At 36.4% G+C, this 24,613-nt stretch overlaps 2 protein-coding genes across 4 annotated transcripts in view; both read left to right on the top strand.

Annotated features, from left to right (window-relative positions):
* LOC132205624 (nascent polypeptide-associated complex subunit alpha, muscle-specific form-like) overlaps window positions 1-13,825 on the top strand; it is a 35,026-nt gene extending 21,201 nt beyond the window's left edge. The window contains exons 1-8 of one of the 3 annotated variants that reach the window (XM_059634815.1): window positions 1,121-1,310; window positions 2,617-2,808; window positions 6,236-6,370; window positions 7,636-7,758; window positions 8,121-8,368; window positions 8,741-8,921; window positions 10,485-10,729; window positions 11,131-13,825. In XM_059634815.1, coding sequence (XP_059490798.1) covers window positions 1,136-1,310; window positions 2,617-2,808; window positions 6,236-6,370; window positions 7,636-7,758; window positions 8,121-8,368; window positions 8,741-8,921; window positions 10,485-10,729; window positions 11,131-12,312 — 2,481 coding nt within the window. In that variant the 5' untranslated portion in view covers window positions 1,121-1,135 and the 3' untranslated portion in view covers window positions 12,313-13,825. Of the gene's footprint in view, window positions 1-1,120; window positions 1,311-2,616; window positions 2,809-6,235; window positions 6,371-7,635; window positions 7,759-8,120; window positions 8,369-8,740; window positions 8,922-10,484; window positions 10,805-11,130 lie in introns of those variants that run through there. The other 2 variants (XM_059634814.1, XM_059634816.1) reach the window with 2 other exon arrangements.
* Window positions 13,826-17,676: 3,851 nt separating this feature from the next.
* LOC132193179 (4-hydroxy-2-oxoglutarate aldolase, mitochondrial-like) lies at window positions 17,677-24,484 on the top strand. Its single transcript, XM_059613643.1, has 7 exons — window positions 17,677-17,945; window positions 17,994-18,122; window positions 20,014-20,111; window positions 21,507-21,671; window positions 22,395-22,491; window positions 23,992-24,125; window positions 24,227-24,484. The coding sequence occupies exons 1-7, from the start codon at window positions 17,756-17,758 to the stop codon at window positions 24,383-24,385; spliced, it is 972 nt and encodes a 323-aa protein (XP_059469626.1). The 5' UTR covers window positions 17,677-17,755; the 3' UTR covers window positions 24,386-24,484.
* Window positions 24,485-24,613: the final 129 nt, after the last annotated feature.

Raw genomic sequence — 24,613 nt, 5'->3', positions numbered from 1 at the left:
GACGGATGAGAAATGTTAAAAGAGTTGTGTTTACGTAATAAAATAATAAAAATAATATAATTCAGCCGCTAGACTGACGGAGAGCAGATGGTCTCATGAATATTTCAACACAGAACTGGAATAATATCACTTCCCTCAGCAGGGTGTGTGGTGTATCGATTTCTGGTTGCTGCCTTTTTGTTTTTGGCCATCTGTCAATTCGAGATCGAATTTTTGGTTCCCTTTCTATTAAGCAAAGAGGTGACACGGTTCGATCTATTCCCGTCATGATTATTATCTTCTAGTCACGCGGAGAAGTCGCCGCTTTGTTTTAGTCTTTTTTAATTCAAATTTGGATGCAAACCAAAAATCAGGGACATTGTTTTTTTAGGATAAAATCCGTGTTGTATGAGAGGTTAGGGGTTTGGCGGCTAGAAATAGCTAGAATGATTTGACTAATTTGGCATGGGTAGAGCACAATCAGATGATGCTAATACAGTTCAGTCAATCAAATTGAAATGTTATTATAAAAATGCATAATAATAGGAATTGTATTTAATTAATTTTAATGCTGATTTTTGTGCTACTTTATTGTTAAAATGAAATTTAATAATTGTTAAATTTGTATTTTATTTATTTTATAAATTTAATTTGGATAATTTTACAGGTAAAATGTATTTATATGAATTATTAATTAAACTCTATCAAATTTCCTAAATAAAATATTTATTTTATCAAACGTATTTGTCATAAAAAGTAAATAACCGTTTTATTGTCACCAAGCATGAAATTGAATAATTAACTTCATTGTTAGCACCATGGTAATGAATGAAAGCTGAAATCCTTGGGGGCCAACAGGCGTGAAATATGGACTGCCGGTGACCGTAAAGCCAAGAAAGCGTATATGGTGTCACATCGACCACCTCTCTTGCTTTGTCGTAAAAAAGTAGCCTTGTGGCCCTCTTAAGTGTATATGCACAGTGTCGTCCGGGTGTAATTTTCACCTCTCAGCTCAAACACACGAGGAAGCCGGCCGGCCGGCCGGCTGCTCTCGAGAACCGAGTGCTGCGCATGGTGTTCTCGGCGCGGCGGGGAAGCGGGTTCGTCTGTCTGTCTCTCTGTCGGACGCCCCAACTCTTTCGTTCAGTTTGCAGCCATGCAGTGGAAGCGACGCAGGCGTGTGCACTACGTCATCGGATCGGGGAAACGCGCGTTGCTGCTGCGTCAGTACCGATTGCTTCTACGCGACGACGCGCAGACCACGCAGGCGCATGAAGCCCATTTGCTCAGGGACTTTTTGTTCCAACTCGAGCTCAACTCGTCGGGAGAAGGTTCGAGTCCATCAGGGCCACCCCGTTACTCCCTCCACTTTTCTTTCACCCCTTATTTCCTTGCCGAGTTACTCATTATTGGTCAGAAATAATTCGATTTAGTTATAAATTGGTCACTTTAAATATTCGCGGTTATTTTTGCACGTTGACCAAAAGCTAAAATAAAATTTTTTAATCCAATTTTAATTTAAATAACCGATATTTGCAATAAATTCAGGTCTCATTATTAGTATAAATTTAAAAACTTTTTGAAAGGGTTGCCAACTCCACCAACTTAAAAAATTCCTATTTAATCCTACAAATTAAAGAAGCTGAACTAAATGGTTTATTATTTATTTCATGAGTAATCTATTTACCGCTCTATTTTCATTTTCTGGCCATAAAACCCAAAATTTATGCCGCTGTTAAAATGTTGTCTGTTGTGGCGCCTACTTGTTTCAAAGTGAATCTCTTTCTTCTGTTACGTACGTAAGAGGTCAATGTTTCACGCTTGAATTGCATATTATGTTGGTTGTAAAAGCGTCGGTTGGCATCGCGAAATGCAAACAAGATATCGTGTGTGCCAAATAAAGTTGCTGTTGGTGACACTCGCTGTTTTCCCCTCCATTCTCGTATGTGCAGGACCGAAAGTACAATTACATCGTAAATCAGCTTTCGGCTGAATTGCGAGTATTAGATACGCTGTAGGGAGCAATAAAACCGTGCAGACGCATTAATTGCCGCTGCTTCTACGCTGCACACCAGTCATTTTTATGGCTTTTTTCTCGTAAACATCCTTGCAATTATATTGTGAGATTTCATGTATTATTTTTATTTATAAGCAAATTTCTTTAGCTGGTGATTTAATGGGACATAATGGGTACTAAAAATTATTTATTCAGACAATAAGATTGTTTCTTTCGGTTTTGTAAATTATTCCGCTTTTTAATAAAAATCATAAAAATTTCTGCTTCGCTCTAGCCAAAGTTTTTTACTATTTCTTAGATCGATATTATGTTATATATTTGGAAAAAATATCCTTTCTAAAAATGTCGAGCAATTTTTCTACCTCATTATGCCCTTTTTGCACGCACGATCGAGTGTTATGCAACCGGCGTGACGAATGAGCCACGCGGGTTGCCTAGTGCCGCTCGGGGCAGGCGTTTCTCCGCAGCAATTTTTTACCCGTGCTATGACGCAAATTGCAAAATAAAAGCGCGCTGAATCGATCCACACTTCTAAGGATCTGTCTCGTCGAAATGAAAATAAATTTTCTTTCGTTGCGATTGGATTTATTAATAATTATGCCTCCTGCTCTGATTCGCAGACGTTTCCTCACAAAACGAAGACGACGGAGATGAGATTGAGGAAAACGGTGGCTCCGAGTCACCGGCGCACCACAACGGATTCCGAAAGTACCGGCCCAATGGCTACAAGTACCACAATCATCACTACAACCGATACTCATCCTCGCAGCCCGCCTCGCAGACGAGCTCCGAGAAAAAACTCTTCAACGAAGGTATGTTGCGTGTGAGGGGTGAGCAAAAGGGATAAGCGAAGTGAAGCTCGACAAGGGCTTTATTTTTAAGATAATTAAACCTGATACCGTCTAGCCAGAGCTGAAGAAAATTGGTAGAAAAAATGTCTTAAGTTTTTATCTTTTTCTGCGCAGGATTACGATTTAAAAAAAATATATTTAATATTTATAATTGTTTAAAATATTAAGATTGGAAAATACAACAAAATTTAGTTACTGAATGAAATTTTTCAAAAACTAAATTTAGCACAAAATAATGCAAACCAATTTAAAAAGATTTAAATGTGGCGTTTTTTCAAATAGAAATAAAAAATTGCCCACAGTTCCTTTTAAAATTGCATTATTTTTTTTTGAAAGAATATCCATAATCTAAATAAAGCATTCACGAATTTTAAAATCAAACAGTACGTTGATGACAAAAGAAAATTCTGAAGGGGTCGATCATCATTTCGTAGAAGTGAAAAGAATCGCTGAGAGAATGAGCGTCCGAAAAATGCAGAGCACACATTATTTAATTGGGTCCCCTCTTGCAAATCGGCTTGCAGATTCGCGCGACGAAAACAAGTCGCGACGGCGGCGCGGTGTAAATTTAATTTCTTGGAGCAGCACGCGAATTGCTCAACGCTGAGAGAAGAACAAACACCGCCGATATAAAAATTCTGGCCAAGCGAATACGCATTTCGCGAACTGGCAGAGCGGACTGTGGTGCTTTGACATTTCGCCCCCCGGTAATTAAAAAGAGTACGACCTCTAAACAGAGGTTATTCCTGGGTCTCGCACTCGATTTAGCCTGGCTCCAAGCGTGATTCGCTTAGGAAGGGTCGTGGTTCAAAATGCGAACACGACGCGAGCAGCGCGAAATTTAAATTATTCACTCAGACGGTAATAAAATTCTTCTTTCGTTTTTGTTCGCCTCTGGTGGGAATTAAAATAAAATACAGCGCACTTAAACGTAATAACATCTTACTGAAAATCTCCTTAATTATTATTTTTACCAATTTCTACATTACTTGATTAAAATATATTTTTAAATTAAATATTTTAATTTATCTTAATCACTAAATAAATTAATCTGATTTGATCAAAGTTAATTTGCAAATAATCGAGATGTGAAATTTTAAATTGTAACATTTATTGATTGAAATTCTATATATTATCAATCATTTTTAACGGAAAAATACCCCGATTGTTAAGATTTTAAAATTTAATTTAAACAGAATAAATATGATATTTTTAGGAAAATATTTTAAAACCAGTATATTTTGTGCCAATAAGTGCTTTCCAGTCAGTAAAGGCTTCTTTCGTTGCCTCTCATTGTCAGACACATCAGTCAAACGTAAGCCAAGAAAAAAAGTATACCACATCTTGCAGCAAGTGCACCGTCTGTTTTTTTTACGTGCACTTACACCACGAGGTGCTTAAAAAGTAAGGTTTCGCCAAGTAATTATTGTTCGTTCGCGAGACTAGTCGGTGACATCGAGAGGAATTGAAAAGCGCAAGACATTTGCTAGACAAATGCAATTACGAGCGACAAGGAACTGTTTGTTTCGTCTAGGTGGATAATTTTGAGTGAACTTGGCACTTGTTCGTACAGACAATGAGAGCCTTTGTTTTGAACTAAAATTGTTAGAGGTTAAGTTGAAACATGTTAGAAAGTACAAGAAAGTGCAAATAAAAAGCTTCAGTGAAAGACTAGCTTTGTTGAAATTGATAACTTTATTTAGACTAAAAAATTAGTAAGTGGAAATAACATTGAATGAAAAGGGGTTGAAATTTTTTTATTTCATATTTCAAAAAATTATAATCATTATTTGTTTATCCTTCTCGGTGACATAAGTCAATAAATATTTAATTTTTTAGTTATTTTTTTGAACGGATTTTAGAACGTAAAGTCTCCAATAATTCTTTCTCGACTTTTCTAAATCCTGAATGCACCTTGCCGTCTTCGCGCCACCCCTACCCCTCTCTTTGCAGCAGCCAGACGTGCTATCGATTCGGCGAGTGCAGGTGGAAAGTAGGCCAGCAGCGAGCTGGGAGCTTCCGCCACCCCCGCTCGCCTCCGCCCACCCCCAACCAGCGTGACCCAATGTCACGGCCCAGACAATGTCATCCAGCACTGCACCACTCTCTGCAGCCAAAACACCCCTCCAATCGTGCAAATCCCTCCCTTCGGCTGTACTGTGACTAAATTTATGTACAGTAAATATTATAGCGCTCTAGTGTGGAGAAGAAGCAAACTGATCGCAAAAATATTATGTTTTTAAAAGGTTTTATTTGCCAATTAAAAATAAATTTTTAAATATGAAACAAACTCTACCAACTTAATTTTAAAGTTAATTCAATTAATATTTTTTTTTAAATTCTTGACATTCTTTTAAATTTATTTATTAGTTTAATTATTTATTAAATTTATTTTCTTCATTTTTTACTAATAATTCTAACAGAAAAAAATTATCTTCTTTTTTAAATGAAGTTTCAAAATTTAAAATTATTAAATACCTGCCAATTATTACGTTTTCTTTAATTATTGGTTAAAACCTTATGTGAAACACCCACCCTTCCAACTTTAGTACACTATAATGACATTAAATTATGAAGCTATCAAACAGAGAAACTCATTATTCGCCATTCGGCCATTCATTAAAGTAAGTTTCTCGTTTGTTAAATGGGATGCAATGGGATGGATTCATTTTAGCTTAATAATTTTATACAAACAAAATTCAAAACAATAGATTTTTCTAATTTTAATAATAATTTATAAATTGCTATGGACATGCAGCACAGCACTTATTCGTTATGTTGGAAAGATCTTGTCGTCGTATGTTTGCTTGGTGTTTTTATTTTCTCTACAGTCTGGAATGCATCTCGTTGTAAAGTGCACAAGTTAAAAGTGTGAAGAAAACTCGTGAGTAGCAAAAACAAGCTGCTGTACAGGCAGTAAAACTTTACGAACCGCCAAGAAAGCAATTCAAAGGCGAGTGGAAATAGAAATCTTAAAATTCTAATTTTACTGCTTTAAAAACAGGGTTAAAGTAATTTGCGTTTACACAAAAACTGCATTATTTATTTACCCTCATTAACAACCCCACTCAACCCCAAATAAAAAACAAAATACATAATTTCTTCAAAACAGGAATTCTTTTATTAAATAAAATGTTTTTAATATTCAGTTAATTAATTTTTTTCAAGTTTAGATTGAAGTAATTATGAAAAAACGAGCAGCTACCCAAATTTTACGAATAATGGCAAATACAAAAATTTATTTAAAATTTAATTTCTGCTTATTTTCGTAGATGGCAGAAAAAATTTATTACGATTTTCATTAATTCATATTGAATAATCTTTGATACTTGTGATTTAGATTTAATTTTGTGTGGAGAATAAATCCCTATGTAAATTTTTGTTTCAGACGAGTACACAAAGATCACGACCCCGCGTCAAGACGTGCTCTTCAAAAAGGGCTACCTCGGCCGGCGTCGTCCCACACCCTTAGTCACCGCCGATGATCAGCTCGCCAACGGAGACCAAGCCAACGAGAATGGAGGTCGCTATTTCAGTTACAAATATGCACGCTTCTATATCCAACTACAAAAGCACCGCCGCGGTTATAGTAAATTTCAATGGGCATAATCATTCTGCGGGTTGCGTTACGTAACACACGGTTATATAACCGAGGCGAGACAAAAGATCACGGTCCAATTTCAACAAGTGAAAGCACGAATCCTTTGCCAATTAATTCTCCCTTTAACATCTCACAATATCCTGTTCAATACAGGTAAAATTTTAGCATTTTTTATTAACATAACACAAATTTATTCTATTAAATTTTATCATTGAGTAATTAATTAAAAACCGTAATGTTTATAATTGTAAGGAATTGATCTGGTTTATAAGTTTCCCTCAAAAATCAATTTTCCTCGGCTCAAAATTTTTAATAAACACACAAGTTCCTCAATTTCTCCTAATTTATTTCATTTAATTCTAGTGCTGATTATATGGAACTTTGAGTTTCAATAATAATTTCAATCAATATTATTTTTGCTGATTTTAACATAGGTTTTAAAATAATTATAATATATATTTTTCGTGCTGCTTGTGTTTTATTGGCATTCAAATATGACAAAATTCACTTTACAAAATACTCCGACATATTTTAGAAATTGCGGGAGTTGTTTTGTGTTAATTTTACATTGTATAATGTGGAAGTCACGGCAGGCGTGTATATGTGTCTATTGTCATAACAAGTAACAGGCTTGCGGGAGTAACCTAAATATAGAGATTACTTGACTTAAATATTATTGTGTTTTCAAAAGATTTAAAAAACTTAACATTAATAACAAGACAGAAAATTGTTTGCAAGTTTGATAATTGAATGATTAGGATATAATTCCACACATTTCCGTTCATTGACGCAATTGCCATACTTGACGGTGTCTGCCTTTCTTTTTGGTCTATTTCTATTCAGCGGCCGGTTTGCGGAACAAGATCGGTGTGGAGGCGTGCGCGGCGATAACTTTTCTTTCAAACCGCTCGTGACTCGCTGACGTCATGGCCGTGCCTTGTCTCAAATTTAAATTCGCCCTTCTCTGTTTATTTTCAGAGATAAAAAATAACGGCCGCGTGCTTGGGCGTCCGTCACGAGCATATTATTCTTACGCTAACATGAATGGCAAGACACGGAAAGTTAATTTCACGGCAATTAAAATTATATCGCGGGATAGAAATGCACAAGCACTTGTGACTTCCTATTATGTAAAGCGTTGAAAAAAAATTAGATATGAAGCTGATTGAGACCTGTTTGTAATTTAGAGTGCCAGGACACCCAGAGCGAAGCCAGTTCAGAGACCGTGACCTCGCAGGAGCAGCAGCCCCAGCTGGTCTACACGAATGGATACATTGACCCTCAAGGGGGGCCAGTTTTCTACCTCAATGGTAAGAAGAGAAAAGTTTAATCAATTTAGTTTTAAATTTATAGAAGAAATATAGAATAAAAAAACCAATTAAATGAAATTGAAAATTATAATGAAAATGAATTTTTTTTGTATATTTATTTACTCTAGACTTGACTTTTAAAGAGATAAAAATAAATTTAATGTTGCTACACTTTATTTTATTTAGTATTGTTGTTTTTAGTGTGTCCATATTGTTAAAATTCCATTGTTTACGTTCAATCTAGGCTTCTAAAATATCTGTTCTTGATTAAAGTCAAATTTAACTTTATTATTATTATTTGTTAATTTATTTTAAAGTTTGAGGCGTTTGAGCAGATTATAAAAGTTTTATTTTATTTCTAGGAGCATACGAGGTGTACGACCCTTACACAGGCGCGTACACGTCGTTCATGGTCCCAGCCGGCTTCCCGCCGCAGGCCGGCGGCATGTTGACCGCCGTGCCGTGCCAACCTTTGCCCATGCAGCCCCTCGAGTGGTTCAACCCTCGCGGCACCCCTGACGGCTGGTGTTTCGTGCCGCCACAGTGCCAACAACCCCCACCCCCGATGGTCCTCAACTCTAGGAAGAAGAGGTACTCCACCGACTCGCAAGTAAGTAGATTCGTAGAAAAAAAATGTGGAAAGAAAACAACAAATAACTTGAAAAGATCTAGAAATTGCCTTATGTAATTCATATTTGCTGAAATATTTAAAAATAAATTTGAAAATAATAAAACTTTTGGGCAGTTTTTAAAATAAAATCTTTCTTCATTTCTTTTCTTTAATTATATTATTTACCAGTTATTTACCTTTACTTACTTGAAAATTTTTTCTTTGTTTTTTAGTATTTCTGAGTTTTTTTTACTGTCTCAAGTAAAACACACAATGGCGTGCAATAAATAAGTTCATTCTTTTTGGTTTATTATACTGTACAATATATTACATGTTTGTATATAACTTTAAATTTTATTTTATTTTTTCCAGAATTGCAGTCCAAACAGCTCAGAGTCGACAGGACCTCCAGGTAGTCCTCAGCATGAGGAGGAAGAAGAAGAAGAGGAGGAAGTGGGAGTACTGAACGGTGACGCCGCCACCTTCCAGCAACTTCCTCCACCTTACGTCTACCCTGGCTACATGTTTGGCGCTGCTGTGTACAACGTCAACGGTATGTTCAATTTCCAGTAGTTGCGAATGAATTGGATGTAATTAACGCCGTTGGCTGCGGAGTTAAATTAGGCGAGAAGCATCTGCAGTGCTATAGAAAATTTTGCGGTGCTCGGCGGTGCCAGTTTGCGCAATCGGTAGCACAACGGCTCCCCAGAGGCGCGGTAATTAATGCTGCAGATTTGCTTGGTTTTGGCGAGGCAGCGTAAAGGGGTGCGAACACGTTTTCATTATTGCTTAAGTTTTTAAGTTTCAACATTCTACATTCTATATATTGGGAATAAAATTATTAAATCTTATTTATATGAAAATTCAACGTACTAGACTAAAAATAAGAATATTATTAATTATATCTTTTATATATACAAATATTTTTTATTTTTTTTGATCCCGAATCAATCTTTGTAAATGGAGATTTTTATGGTTACATTCTTTTCCTAATCAGTGTTAAATCAGATGAAACTGCCCCTCTCTTTCGAAACGTGGGTTGCATAACTCGCTCATCAATTGACATTTATTTTGGCCGGTGGGGCGAAAGACGACTCTCGTGCGCTCGATCGGCTCCCGTCCGTAATTTATTATTAGTTGGCACACGCACAAGCTCGATCTCTCGGTGGGGCATCAAGTGGCGTCAATTTTAGCCCGGCAGCCACGCACTCTGCCGGCCCTCTGGCGGTGCCGACACTTGGCCGGCAGTCGCTGTGCCGACCAGTTCCACTTTCTATCTTTCCAACGGGCCCCGAACTTCTCCAGTTGGTAAGAATGAAAAACTGCAGGCTTTGAAATATTATCTTGATTGCTTTAATAAAGGAAAATAATTCCTTTTTGATTTTCACTAAGTTCTTGGCTGTTGGAATAATTTAATTCATTACTTCATAGAATGTAAACACATTGTCTCTTAAAATCCACGAGTTAAAACAATGTGTGTGTTTTATTTTCTCATTTAAAAGCAAACAATGGTTATTTTGTTTCCAACGGCAAGGCAGGTGCACTGCTTTTGAGAATCTTTCTTGCCACCGCGCCTCGGCCGCACGCCTCATCAGTCAGCCTCTCAAAAAGTTCGCCGACCGAAATAGACCGGCCGCAAGTGCCAGCCCGCGACTTTTATACGACGTGCACTTTGCATAGTTTTCTCGTAGGCTCTGCACTTTTAAGAGGCGATGATGAATTTGCCGCACTGCCGCCCTGGGGGCTTTGATGTGCAAGCAACCGGCACGACGCGAGCGTTCGGCGGGAAGCCTAAAGACATTTCGTTAAAAGAAAGAAAGAATTTAGTCTGGCTTGAACGGTCTGCTGATGGTAGACAAATCACGCGATTTTTTTAGTTGTTTGTAAAAAAAGATAAAATGAGAATTTTAATTAACATTTAAAAGTAAAATAACAGATTTCCACACATGTTTGTTTTTTTACAAAGCGGCTAGTAATTTGCTTGTCTATTATGATAAAAAAATTACAAATGAGCGAAATTTTAAACAAATACAAAAAATTAATTTTTTTTGATCAATGTGATTTTTTATCAATTTAATTTAAATTTTTTTTAAATAATTTTTATTTTGGTTTCCAGGGGCCGCAGTTCAGCCGCTGCCACCTGTGAGCAACGGCAGCAGCACCAACGGTTCGGTGGTCTGCACCAACGGCCACAGCGAGCCGAGCCAACCCCCGGTCAACGGCCACCACCAGGCGACCAACGGCCACAGCAATCAGGCTGTCGAACAGCCGGTAAACAACCTTTCCACTGCCACATCTCAGTCGAGCAAAAAGAGGAAGAAGAAGAGGAGGAGGAAGCGCAGGACCCGTGGCGAAAAAGCGGTACAAATTAACAAGCAGGCTAACAAGGGATTTGCAAGTCCTGACGGGGTTGGAATTTCGGCTCTCTTTCACTTGGTAACGTTGGATGCTATTTTGAAATAATTAATGCATAAATGTTTTGTTTAAATAATTTGAGCATCCACATAAATAATAGGCAATGTTGGGTTTGCAAAAAATTTTGAATTTTAATTCATACCAAATCTGATTATTTTAAATAAGAGGAATTTGCTAATATATAATAATCAAACTTATATAAAAAAAAAAAAACAGATTTTTGCCCATGTTTCAAAATTTATTATGTTTTGAAGAATTATTTTATTTAAATTTTTTTTGTTGGGATTCCCAATATTAATCTGCAAATTTTTTTTTAACAAATGAGCTTATTTTTTTCCCAATTTCAGGGAACTGACGAAGGGTCTGAAGAGACCAGCTCCGAGGAAGGCGCCGATGAAAAGGAGCCTAGCAAGGAGGCCACCAGCGCCCCAGCACCCGACAAAATGAGCTCATCCAGTCCTGGGCCAGGCCCGTCCGAGAGCTGCAGCGAGCTCTCGCCGGCGTCATCAGCACTTGCCTCGTCGCACAACTCGCAGGACGAGATGCCCTCAGAAGTTCCGAGGGCGCCGACTCCAGCGCCTCCCAGTGCAACGACGGTCATTGTGAAACAGGAGGAGGAAACGATGATGGAAGAGGGCGAGGAAGAGGCCGTGGTGACCGCGTCAATGGTCATCGCGCCCAAGCCTGTGGACGAGGCCACCATTGTGCAGCTGATCAAAGAGGCCGCCGAGGAGCCAGTCCTGGAGGCCGTCGAAGCCGAACCACCGGCCAAGGTGGAGGAGAGCAAGAAACTGGGCAAGATCACCAGGAAGGGATCTCGCAAGACCAAGGCTGCGCCGCCCACGCCCTCCCCCACCCCCCAAAAGGCCTCCTCCGAAGAAAGTCTGAGCGAAATCAGCGTCAGCCCGGTGCCGCCTCCGCGGAGGCGCCCGAAGGCCAGACACCGACCAGCCACGCCCCTTCCACTGAGCGGCGATGAGGACTCGGTGGCGGCCGAGCTGTCCGAGCAGATCGTGTGCGAGGCTGTCGTCCAGGCGACCCTGGAGGTGCCCCCTCTGGAAACCCTGTCTCTGCAACCTGCGGAGGTCGCCGAACCTGAGGGCCCGAAGAGGCCCATCACCGAGGCGGTCACCGAGTGGCTGGAAACGACAAAACCGACGCTGTCTCTGGACAGCGACGTCGAGGAGGACGATGAAGACGAGGCCGGTTCAAAAAACGCGATAAGCAACCCTTTGCCTGCGCCATCCAATAGCGACGCCGAAAGCACGCCGGATGGTATGCCGGGCACAAGGGTTGCACGCCTCGGACAAATAAACGCGGACTGCAGTTGCTCGGACGTGAGTGCCGAGTGGGACGCGTCGTGGGACGGCGTGGTGCGGCTGACGGGCGACGGCTGGCTGGACGTGCAGCAGCTGACCGACTCGGGCATCGAGTCGGGCGACGAACCCCCGCCGGCCAAATTCGTGCGCCACCTGCCCGACCAGGAGCCCCTGCCGTGCACCGGCGCCGTCTGCTGCAGCATCCAGTGACCCCCGGATGACCCCACGCGACGATAGAGAGACTAACTGCTGCTGTGATAGGCCTGACACGCACGGGAAGAGGAATTTGAGAAAGTCTTCCTTCGTTCGTCGGCTGCTCCCCAGCGCACGGCTGCTTCTTTCGTTTCAGGGCAAACGCCCGCCCACTTTATTATCCATGTTGTTATAATTGTGGTGGCCTTAGCTATGAGAAGAGAGAAAGAGAAAAAAAAAACACACACGAGATATATGGTTTATTTGTATTGCATGCGAATATTTATCTCGAGTATTCGACACACACACACATACGGCTCAAGCGTATTTATGATAAAAATACGAGACGCGAATGCATAATTATTATTATAATTATATCTATATTATACAATTAATACGCATACATTATACTACGTCGTTGAACTATGTGTAATTCATGAGAGATGCATTTTTCGAATCGGTCTAGCGGCCGCTGTCACGGAAATGGAAATTCTTTGTGAATGATTGCTTGATTATGTTGGCCACTCTAATTCGCCTTCCGCCTCCTAAAAAGACGCACCAATCCCCACTTCAAATTGGATGATTTTTAAACACCTTCAACTTGCTAATGAGGAAATTTTCATTTATTGCATATAACACGAGATTTGAGTAATATTTTGAAATTCTGTACCTTTTAATTTTTTACTAACTGATATTTTGTTTGGGTCAGGCCAAGAAAAAGTCTTGTCAGCCTGTGTCCTTTTTAAGTTTATAGTGGCGCAGAGACGCCACTCAATTTTGTCTTTTTAATAATATTTTATTTTGTTTTTGGGTTTATCTTTAATATATTCAAGCATCATTTATTTTCGCTGGCATATCCTTAGTTTGGCGGCGACACGATGATGTTGAAAATGAGATAAACTGAAAAAGAAAAAGTTCACATACAAAATTTTCAATTTCCTTCTTTTTTATCACTGCCAAGATTGGCCAAGATGAAGTTGATTAAAAATTAACGATCAGAGGGTTTTGGTGGTTTGTTGAGTTTCAGGGATACCTGCGCAAACACCAGAATGCAATCTCGTTTTCTATTTCAAGCATTTTCCACAGAGGGAAGATTCAATCGCCAGCAAGAGCTGATTCCCTCTCGTATCAAACTTTCAATTCCTGCAAGGAATTTTTTATTCGCGATCTGCTTGGAATAGATTTGGTTGGCGCAGGTCCCCTTGTGCTTGTGCTGCATCACTGCCTCTGACGCACCATTTTACAAGCCTGTATATTATCATTGATTCATGTACGAACGTGTATTTGAAATAAGGAGGAATTGGCTTTTGAACCCCGTCCTTTCGTCTATACAGAGGCGATCGTCGCACGCTCTGAGGGCTGTGATGCCTCTCAATCGCTGAGCCGCAGCGCTCAAAATTTGATTCACCAATCTATACTTTTTGCTGATGAAATGGGAAACATTATGCTTATTAATTATTGTCTTCTACTATATTTTTGTGCTCTGTTCGTTCATTTGCACCCGATTAAAGGTTTGTGCTGTTTTGATTTCCGCACCCTTCTCTTATTGTTTCTTCTCCACATATTTTGAAAGTTTTTTTTTAATATTTAAGAAAATCCACACTTGGCCCCTCTGCGGCTTTCTTTGATATCAAGCATTAAATCTTTCTGAAAGTTTCGGTGCGATATACATGAATATTTTCTTTCCTTTTTTTAAATGATAAAACTTTCAAGCCACAGAGGCGCTGACTGAAAAACGAAAAGGACTGAGCCATTAAACCCAACACATACATTTTGATTAAATAAGCCCCAAAAAGGACAATTCATCGCCTGTTGAAAAACGAAAAAAGAACTATTTTTAAATTTTCACTTTGTTGAGCAGTTGAGGGGAAAGCGAAATAACTGATGATCTATTTGAAAACACCCAGAAACGATTTCGGTGGCCCACCACATGAATGAAAATGTAATTCGTACTCAATTAAATATTTATAGACGTATATTACCGTAATTAGCCGCATGTGTTGCAAAAATCGATGTAGGGACCCCCCACAGAACTAAAAAAAAATCATATATAAATATAGTCACGTAGCGCCAAAAGCTCTCAACTCTGTTCGATAGATGTTTTGCTGATTAATATTAACTGGGAAAATCTATCTGATCGAAAGGACTGCATAGTGCTGCTGTTGAAATGGAGAATGTATATTTAAAAATTAACGAATAAAATGTGTCTACATATTGTTGAAAACAGAACTAACAAAAATGAAAGCGGCCTCATACTTAAAAATTGAAATAATCCAAGAAATTTGGAACGTTTTCTAAAAGCCACGAAATTTGTATAAATTCATTCTCAGCTCAAAATGGGAAATTGTCTCAGGCCATACTTTGAAATTTGAATACCGGACGATTTTTGTATCAAAATTGACAAAATCGTAATCAGGACCTTCTCAAATGCAGTTTGACTTCCCTTTTAATTTTATTTTTATTAATCCTCAGTCCGACGGAATAGATTTCAGAAGTTGTTTTAAAACAATGATGGATCCATGCTATACAGTTTCTGACAAAAATTATTGTAAAAAAATGTCTGCCACTTCAAACACTGCCTCCGTTTTGGAAGGTCCCTGAGATATTTGTTACAGTGACGAAAAACACAATACAATGTAATAATCACACTACTTGCTGATTAGTCCTTAGGAATTGAGAAGGACTAAGCGTCTTTCTTGACGCACGATAGATTTAAAACGACACACACGCAGATAATGGGCAATTTTTTAGTGAGAAGGATAATAATCAAGAGATTGAATAGCGGAAATTGAATAATTATTAAATATAATAATAATTAGTTCCGTAGCAGCAGGCTTGTTTATATCAATTTGGTACACAATCTTTGGTCGTAATATGTTAGTTAGCTGAAAAGAATGTTTAGTTAAAAGTCAAAATTAGGATGAAGAGACTGCTGAAAAGTTAAAATAACCGAGCGTCCGCGAGTATATTCTAGTGCTGCAGATTTCTAAACGGGTGGCTCGTTTTATTTTTTTTATTTTTAAAAACTTCCCATTTAAAAAGTTTTGAATAATAAATCGTGTGATATGCATTAATTGGATTGAAAAAGCGCAAAAACGCAGCCACCCTCTAACAAATAAAAAGACAACAAAATTATTTTATCTTTTTTCAATTACGTCTATAATTATCGTAAGCAATTTTTTGATGTTATAAAAATAAAATTAAATATTAGTTTTTAATATTGCCTTTTAATTTTTTCTTTTATTTTTTACCGAATTTGACGGACGCGGTGTTTCTACTTTTAACTTATGAATATGATTTTCGTGAGCGTTTGCGTGTTAGAGTTGCTTGACGAAAAAATAGACCACACTGGAAATCGCATTTTTTATCTCGAATCACGGCACTACTTAAATCACTCACTAAAATAACACGTCTCCTGTATGTCTTCTCATTTTTTTTTAATGTATAAAATCCCACAAATCTGTGAGAACTGATTTAAAAAAAGAGTCGCGACGCGTCAAAGGGTAAAACACATAAATTTTTGGAAAAAAAAGTATATAAGCTATAAGTATAAATATATAATTATATTTTTTGCTGTCCGGACGTTACAACGGTTGATCGTTCAAAGAGGCTGCCCAATACCAACCAAGATTTTTTGCTGCAAATGCAAAAAAATAATCTCTAATCATACCTATATTTGAAAGCACTGTTGTTAAAAAATCATCAAATGGCGCGAGCAAAGAACCGCCGCTTGAATTGTAATCGAGGTTGTGGAATCACTTTTTTGTGTGATCGATATATAAATAAATAAAAAAAATCATAATAAATTAATGCTCTGACTTGGTAAAAGAATTTAAAAAAAACTGCAACATTAATGACGACGACTCACTTCTTATGTAATTTACCGTTGTGTCTATGTTTTTTTTTTTAATTATAAAGAATAAAAAAATGTAATACAGAAAAAAATGCATGCCTGCGCGTTGTGCACTAAAAACACACATGTTCACAAAAGAAACTCACTCATTTGTTACACAAGAGACGAAAATTATGATGAATAAAATAAAGTTGACGAGACAAAAACGCTTTGTTGCTAGAAAAATAATAAAAAAGTTTGTGTTTGATTTTAGTTTCCAAACAATTGAAAAACAGTATCTACAAAAGAATACATAAATTTAATTTGATCAATTGATTATTTTTTTAATAAATTAAAATCATGCCATATTTGCAATAAATTTTTCAATTTTTTCACAAAATTAGTTAAATAATAAATAAAAGTTAATTAAAAAATTTAATAAAGCTTCTCAAAACTTCTATTTATATAATTATAAAGAAGTTATAGAAGTTCAGATAGACCAATTTGTAAATTATTTATTATGCACACTAAAAAAATATGCTTTCTATTTCCAGCTTTAAAGGTGAACAAACTCCGTTATTTATTTATTTTTATAAATAGTATTTTTGTTTAAATTAGATTTTCAATGTTTTTTTTTATAAATCAAGGTCTTAAGTTTAGGCGCAGCAATTTTTCTTTATTTCTCCTACAGGACAAATTGCTTTTCGAAATTCAATATAATATGCTAGTGTGCCACAATCTCTGTAACAAATATTTACAGAGATTAATTTTAATAACCTTATAATTAAAAATGTCCTCAATTTAACAATATATTAAATTTATATTATTATTTATTCTACTCGAGTCGTTAAAAATAATGAGAAACTTGATAAAATGAGCAGAGGTCTGGTAAAACGCCCGTTATTACAGATAAATGTTTTAATTGTTAGAATATCAAAGTGAGTGCTGTAAATTGTATCATTAAATTTTGATCCGTTTATCTTTTTTATTTATATTGGATTTATTTCCCTTATAGAAAACAAAGAAAAAAAACTTTTACGTCTTCTTTTTTAATTAAATTAGGTAAGGAGAAACAACAATGTACGAAAATACATAGTTCCTAACGTGCGATAGAGACCAACTAATCTTACACTAATTGTTCATTCAGTGGAGCGAGTTGGATTCTAGATAATAATTATAATATTATACCTCTCCGTCATGATTTTTCTCATTAGAACGCCTCTCACGCATGCAGCGTCATTAAGAAGACGTACTAAGTCGTCTCGTTAGCGTGGCTGAGAGGGTTCTTCAGCGGAAATTGCATTGAATTCTAAAGTGGCTCTCACTCGCAAGACCAAAGGATGAGATTTGATCAGAAAAGCGCTTCAAAAAGCGAGAGAGAAAAGTAAAAACTGCCCGGAAGGTAATTAATTCATTCAAGAGAGCAAAAATAAAAGAAGGGAGAAAAAATCACACAGGTTTCCGCTCTGCTAGCAGCTCCCATTCAAATTGATGCTTTTTTTCATGCCGCTCCCGGGCTGTGTGACGCGGCTCCAAAAAAGAAGCTGAGGCGCGCGGTGCGTGTGTGGGTCTGTCTCATCTAGAGTAAAAGTAAACAAAAAAAGACGGACTGCTCAGACTGCTGCAGATATGGCCAGCAGGAAAATCACAACTGGCCTTTTCACCGGCTTGAAAAGTATTCGGAACTTTTCCTCAGCTCCGAGTCTGGACCTGTCTGGCGTTTTCCCGCCCATCCCGACGCCTTTCAATGCAGACGAAACCCTCGCTTTTGACAAGCTCGAGCAAAACTTCCGAGTGTGGCAGAAATTTCCATTCAGAGGTATTTCGCCCAGCTAAATTGAATTGATTAATCTCGAGAGGTCGTCAGGCTACCTGGTGCAAGGATCGAACGGCGAGTTTAAGTTGCTGAAGGACGAGGAGCGAGTCGAGATGGTGCGCAAGTCGCGCCAGTTCATCCCGAAGGACAAACTGCTGCTCGCCGGATCAGCTTGTGAATGTGAGTTTGAGGCGGGGTTTTTGAATTACTGCTTTCAATAAAAAACAAAAAAAAAAATAGTAAAATAATAAATAAAATAACAGGGATTTTACATAAAATCTCTAGGTAGGTGAAAAATCAACAATACATAAGAAATTATTTTTTGTGAGAAAAAAAAACTGTTACATAATTCTTTTTATATTCTTTATTTCTCAATTATTTTTATTTTAATTCTAAAACCTAAATGAATTAATATTTTTTTTATTCATTTTTTAATTATTAAATTTAAATCTCCCTGGCTTATGACGTCACGGATTTTTAAAATATCAAACAGAGCAGATGCGGTGGCAATTGGTTTTCAATTAAAATACTTTTAAAAAAAGTAGCTGTAATCAACAGAGTGAAGCAAAATAAAATTGGTGTAAAAATACAGATTTAGGAAGAGTAGAAAAAACTATAAAATTAAATTATTTAACACAAAAATTAAAGATCTTAGTTTTGCAGATAATAATAATTCTACATTATACGCAAAAGCAAGAGAGCCTTCTTGCGATTTTTCAAAACCTTATCATTTACCACAAGTTTTAAAAAATCCATGTGTTAAATGAACTTGTGATAATATAATCTGCTCATAATTTATCATTCCCCTTGATATATCTATGATTAATATTTGAAACAAAGCAATACCCTCATTGTTATGAAATCAAATGTGAATCACGCGATATGACAATTTGCAAAATAATCATGTTTCACAATTCACAACGCCTCCCAGTAAAATCGGGCAGCTCCTTGGCTTTGCTCAAGCGGACAATAATCAATCGTAGGCCATGCGTGGCGAAACCCAAACGAGTTGAAATCAACTTTCAACAGTCAGAAGTTTTTGTAAATTAATTATCCTACTGAGAATTTGCTAGCGGGAATATTAATTAAAACGCAAAGTCGCACAATTTCCCAATCAGATTCTGCTCTCTGTCTATCAAAGCAATTATTACACCTTGAATTTTGCACTAATTAAAGCCCCACTAGATTAGTTAGTTCCGTTTTAACAACTGACTTGTATGCAAGTGGTTTTGATATGCATTTTGAAATAATAAACGTCATTAACGTGGGGAACAAAGCAAAATTATTCCTTATTGCCATAGTCAATCAGCTTTTTACAACAATTATTGGAAGACAATTGGAATTATAAACACGATTATTGGAAAAAGCTGATTTTATTATGTCAATGAGTCTGACAAATAAAATTTTTCTCGCGGCGTTTTGTAGCATTTTAATTGTTGACCTTTTATAAAAATTCTCTCCATAATAAGATCCAATGCTGTGAAAAAATATAGTGTGGGAAACTTGTTTTGTAATTAACATTTTCTCATTAAGAAAGGAATGCAAAATCTCGTTGCTAGAAAAAAATACACGAGATTTCGTATATGTAAAAATTAAGCCGGTCGCATTTTGTTCATTACAGGCGTTGCTCGCTCGCGCGCCGTATAATAAAAAAATAAAAACCCAGGCTTGATGATGCCAAATTAGGCCGTCTGCTCAAAATTAATAGGCCATTGCGCGCAAAACGGCCGTACGTTTTCGTACGTGAGCCATAATGCTATAATTCTATCTACGTAGTATACATTGTGGTGCAAAAAGGGTCGAGGACAAAACAGGCGGTCGCGTCTCGCCCGAGTGACCTCGCCAGAGCCCGGCGTTGGACAAAAGGTGCCTTTTTGAAACAGAAATAGCCCCTGGCAACTGGAGCTGAAATAATTGCAAAATGCGTGTTGGAGCGAATTTTTGCACCGTTTTCCCACCGACGCGTCTTCTTTTGTGCTCAGCCGGCTTTTTAATTAACGCCCAAAATGTCAGCGGTCAGCTTGTTGCTGCCATTTGCGTTTGCTCCTAATGTTTGCGTGTTTTTTCGCAGCCACAGAGGCGACGATCGAAATGAGCAACCTGATGGCCGATGCTGGAGCAGACGCGGTTCTCATCATCAACCCCAGCTATTACAAGTCAGCTATGAATGTAAGATTTCCAAATTTTGTTAGAAAAAAATACAATTAAAAATCAAATTAATTTCATGAGTTTTTTATAGACTTTTATAGATTATAAGTTAATTACGTTATTTAAAATTGAAGTGCTTACCTTTTTATCTAAAACGATACTGAACGAAATTTAATCATGCTTTTAAAATCAAATGCTTGGTACAATCTCATGAGATTTTTAATTAATATATTTGATTTCGCATTTTTTTACCTGGGATCCTAAATCATTATATCATTAACTCAAAATTTAGATGTTTATAGGTGCAGGGTGCAGTAAATTTTTTACTTTTTCTATTTGATAATTTGCAGGCCGTTTTGAATTGATGAAATCTTCTAATCGCTTCTAATCATATTTTAATCATATTACCTCCAATTTAACTGTAGAGCAACAATTTTAGCGTCCTTAAACAGATTAACTGGCTGAATAAATGATCGATACAGATAATTTTAAATGTCAATGTTGAATGGTGCAATTTATATTAATTATCATTTTTACAAATAAATAAAAATCAATACATTGAAGTGGACTTTAACGATAATTGCTTTAATAATTTACCTGTTAATAGAACTAAATAATTTATCACAATTATAAAAATGAATAAAACCCTAAAAATATAAAATAAATTAAAAAGTCAGTTAAATTTTTAAGATATAAATAGTTTATTGAACTTTAATTTTTTTAAATTAAAATTAATTTAAATTTAAATTTTGTTTAGAGTTTCTACTTCTTGAGAACATTTATTTTGCGAAAAAAAATCTAAAACACGAATTACTTTGTTCCATATTTTTCTTCCAATTTAAAAAAGTTAAGATTAGTTTCAAATGAATATTAAATTATTATAATTTATTTTTAGTAAAATTTAAAGTTTTTACATGAAAGAGAAAATAAATGAATAGGGGAAAATTGTAGCACTGTTTGAAAAACAAGCGAAGTCAAAATAAAAAATGTATCAACGCAAAAGAACGCAAATTTTACGCCTCTCAACAATTTCAAATTGCAGATTGAATGATTGAATACTAGTAAAACACTAAAACTACATTTAGTTGCATGCGTGCAAAATTCCACCAAAATATTGATTTTTGATCAATTTGAAAGTGACGCAGACAGATTTTTCTTAGGTCAATGAAGTCAGAAATCGATGCAAGCTGATATTCTTTGCAAGTATTAATTAGCGTTGACAAGCATAAATTTCACGCGCCCGAAATTGAAGCGCGGTTAAGCTGCTTCTCTTTTTGCATACTTTACCACGATTCTTCCTCATTAAACTCGTAAGCATGCATAGGGCGCTTGCTCTCTTTTCGCGCTGAGGCGGCCCGATTGCGTCTTTCCTTATTGCTCATAAATATTCATTAAAATTCACTGGCGGGTTCGCAGGACGAGGCGTTATTCAAGTATTTCTGGCGCGTGGCCGACGAGTGCCGCATCCCCGTGGTATTGTACAACATGCCTGGTAACACGGGCATCGACCTGAACCCCGCTCTGATCGCAAAACTCGCCAAACACCCCAACATCATCGGTTTAAAGGACAGCGGAGCTGACGTAAGTTTTTTATATTATCTAACCAGCTGTTATTACGCAGTCTATCCAGGAGAGAGGGAAAAGAAAAGACGATTATGCTTTTGTTGCACAAGCTTAAGAAATATATTTTATTTTTTATCTTTTAATGTAAAAAAGGTTTAAAGATTTTACCCTTCCAGTGCATATAAGAAAAAAATCATAAGTAATAATTAATGAAAATTTATCAACCTTTAGAAGAGAGTCATGAATATTTTTTTAATTTTTAAAATAACTTAAAAACTTAAAATTTTTTGATCGATAATAATATACTTAGTATTGAACTTTATGGACACTACTATCATAACAAATTAAAATTATGTAAAAGGAAAACCATTGAATAGTAAATAAATCAATTTAACTTTCATTGAATTTGTAAGCAGCAGACAAGAAACATTACAAAATTTCTCTGCAGAAAATATTGCTTTTATTTCGCTCCAGGTGTGAAAAGGGAATTTTCCATTTTCATTAATATTTAAAATGTTTTTGCTTGACAAAGTGCGGCCGTCACTAAGCGTATATTGCGTGCTTGGAATAAGAATATACGGCTTTTTTCATATCGCTGGCAATACAGCCGCTTTTTTTCCTTTGAAGTTTTTCGGGCGGCTCATCTCACAGTCTAATCTTTCCCCAGAGGCGGTACAGAAATGAGAAAAAGACAGAATCATGCACCTCTTAACTCATCTTTTTTTGTCTTCCTCCGCACAGGTAGGAAAAATGGCGCAAGTGGTTCACATGACAAAGGACTTGAGCTTCCAAGTTTTGTCTGGATCGGCTGGCCTGCTTCTGCCAGCTCTCCTTGTTGGTGAGTTTTTGATATTTTTTTTACTCTTTACTCAAAAATAAAAAATTCATGGCTCATTTTATAAATTAAATGTTAAATATTCCACTAACGTTCTTTGTAAAATGAGTGGTCTAAATTTGTTTCACCCACGCTGACTTATTTTAGTCTCACAATTTGGAGAATAATTTGAACAAGCATGCTAGAATTATATTTTGCATTCAAGCTTTTGCTCGTATGTGTTTGTTTCCTTTGATAATCCTTTTAATCTGACGAGAGCCTTGTGTTAATGTGTTGGTTCTTGCGCGAACTTGCACAAATTAGTTGCCATGGCGTCAGCGTATTACGCTTACAAAATTTCTGGTGGTGAAATTTGATTCTAAAAGAGAGGCGAAGCGCAGGGCTAAAATTAAATTTTACTTTTTATGCCTCTCATTAAAAAGAATTTTGAACTGAAAAGGGAGCTCTAAGTTTACTGCAGGTTTACAGCTTTAAATAGGATTGTTTCTCAGGTCCGAGTCTTTACAAAGAAATTTTGAAGATTATCTAAAATATTCAGACGTTGAGTAAAATAAAATTAATTGCGATAATGAGGTGTGTCTGCCTTGTTTGCTAAATCACTATATTTGACCAAATAAGCAAGTTACTACTTCAGTTAATTGAGTATTACACTTCCCTCAAGTTTTATCGACATAATCTTACCATTAGAGGAAATAACATAATTAGAAATTAAATCTTACAGCTGGATCAAAACGTAACAAATATTACAATCTTTTAAAATTTACACACTTTTTTTTAATTACATTAATTTGTAATTTTTTATTTTAAATATATTGATAATTTTTTTTTAATTCTTGTTATTTATTAAATTTAATAGACTTAAGTGCTTTCAAACTTTGCATCATATTATTTTTATACTAAAATTGTGTAAAATAATGTATATTCACATAGTGGACAACGTAATTATTAATAATTTTTCATTTTGAAAAAAATTTGTCTATGCGTCGTTATCCTTAAAGGACAATTATTACATCTTAATAATTAATTAGAAATCAATTTATGTATAAAACCATTCAGACTTTTTATCACGTGAAATAATGAACAAATACATTTTTAAAGCAATAAAATTATTCAATCCGATTAAAATAGTTTAAAAAGGAAAAAGTTTTGAACTTTGACAACACAATCATGCAAGGACAACAATTTGGATGTGCAATAATTTTTTTTTTCAAAGCTATATCTGAATACATTTAAATTTAGTTTTTTACTGTGTATTCATGAATCATGACTGTATCGAATGGAGAAAAAGAAATAAATATAGGAAATAACGTCATTGAGATGGAATCTCATGGCCAGATGAGAAACCAACAAGTTGCAACTCAAAGTTTCTAGCACATACCAATGGACACACACAAATAAAAATTTCTGCTTACATTTGTATTCAAGAATAAAAATCACTTTGCAGTCTCCTTAAAATCCTGCTTAGTTTTTTCCAATAAAATTTGCCTGAAATTTATTTAACAGGGTGCGTTGGTGGGATAAACGGTTTTGCAAACACCAACGGCCAAGAGCTGTGCCAACTGGTGAGTCTCTTCCGCTCGGGCCGGATGGCAGAAGCGGCCGAGCTGCAGCGCAAAATCATGCGGCCCAACGCTCTGGTGAGTGAAAGTAGAGCCCTAAAAGACCACTTTTACGGGCCTTTGAGCGCCTTTTTTGTCGTGTCTCATGTGAGATATTATGGTGACACTTTCATCTGCAGATTACCAGGATGTGGGGAGTTCCGGCAACCAAGGCGGTGATGGACGCCGGGGGGCAGTTGTACGGGGGCCCGTGTCGACAGCCCTTGATGCCGCTCACCGACGAGCAGAGAAAAGTGGTTTTTGACGAATTTGTCAAAGAGGGATTCCTCAAGTTGTAATATAAAATTGGTACAAATTTTGCGGGGTACGTTACAAACTAAACGAGTTGTTTAGTAAAAATGAAATAAAAATGGGTTTCCTGTGAAAAGTTTAATTTTTTTTTTAAATTTAAAATTTAATCGCCTTTTGAGGTTGAAATTTTTACTTTATTTATCAATTGCTCGCCTTTTTTCTTTCCCTGAGCTGCAGAAGTAGCAAATATTTTTAAATATTTATCTTTTGTCTTA

This window comes from Neocloeon triangulifer, unplaced genomic scaffold, assembly GCF_031216515.1.
Source record: "Neocloeon triangulifer isolate White Clay Creek 2 clone unplaced genomic scaffold, ASM3121651v1 ptg000003l, whole genome shotgun sequence".
Taxonomy (NCBI): domain Eukaryota; kingdom Metazoa; phylum Arthropoda; class Insecta; order Ephemeroptera; family Baetidae; genus Neocloeon; species Neocloeon triangulifer.
This window is presented reverse-complemented; position numbering and strand designations above follow the sequence as displayed.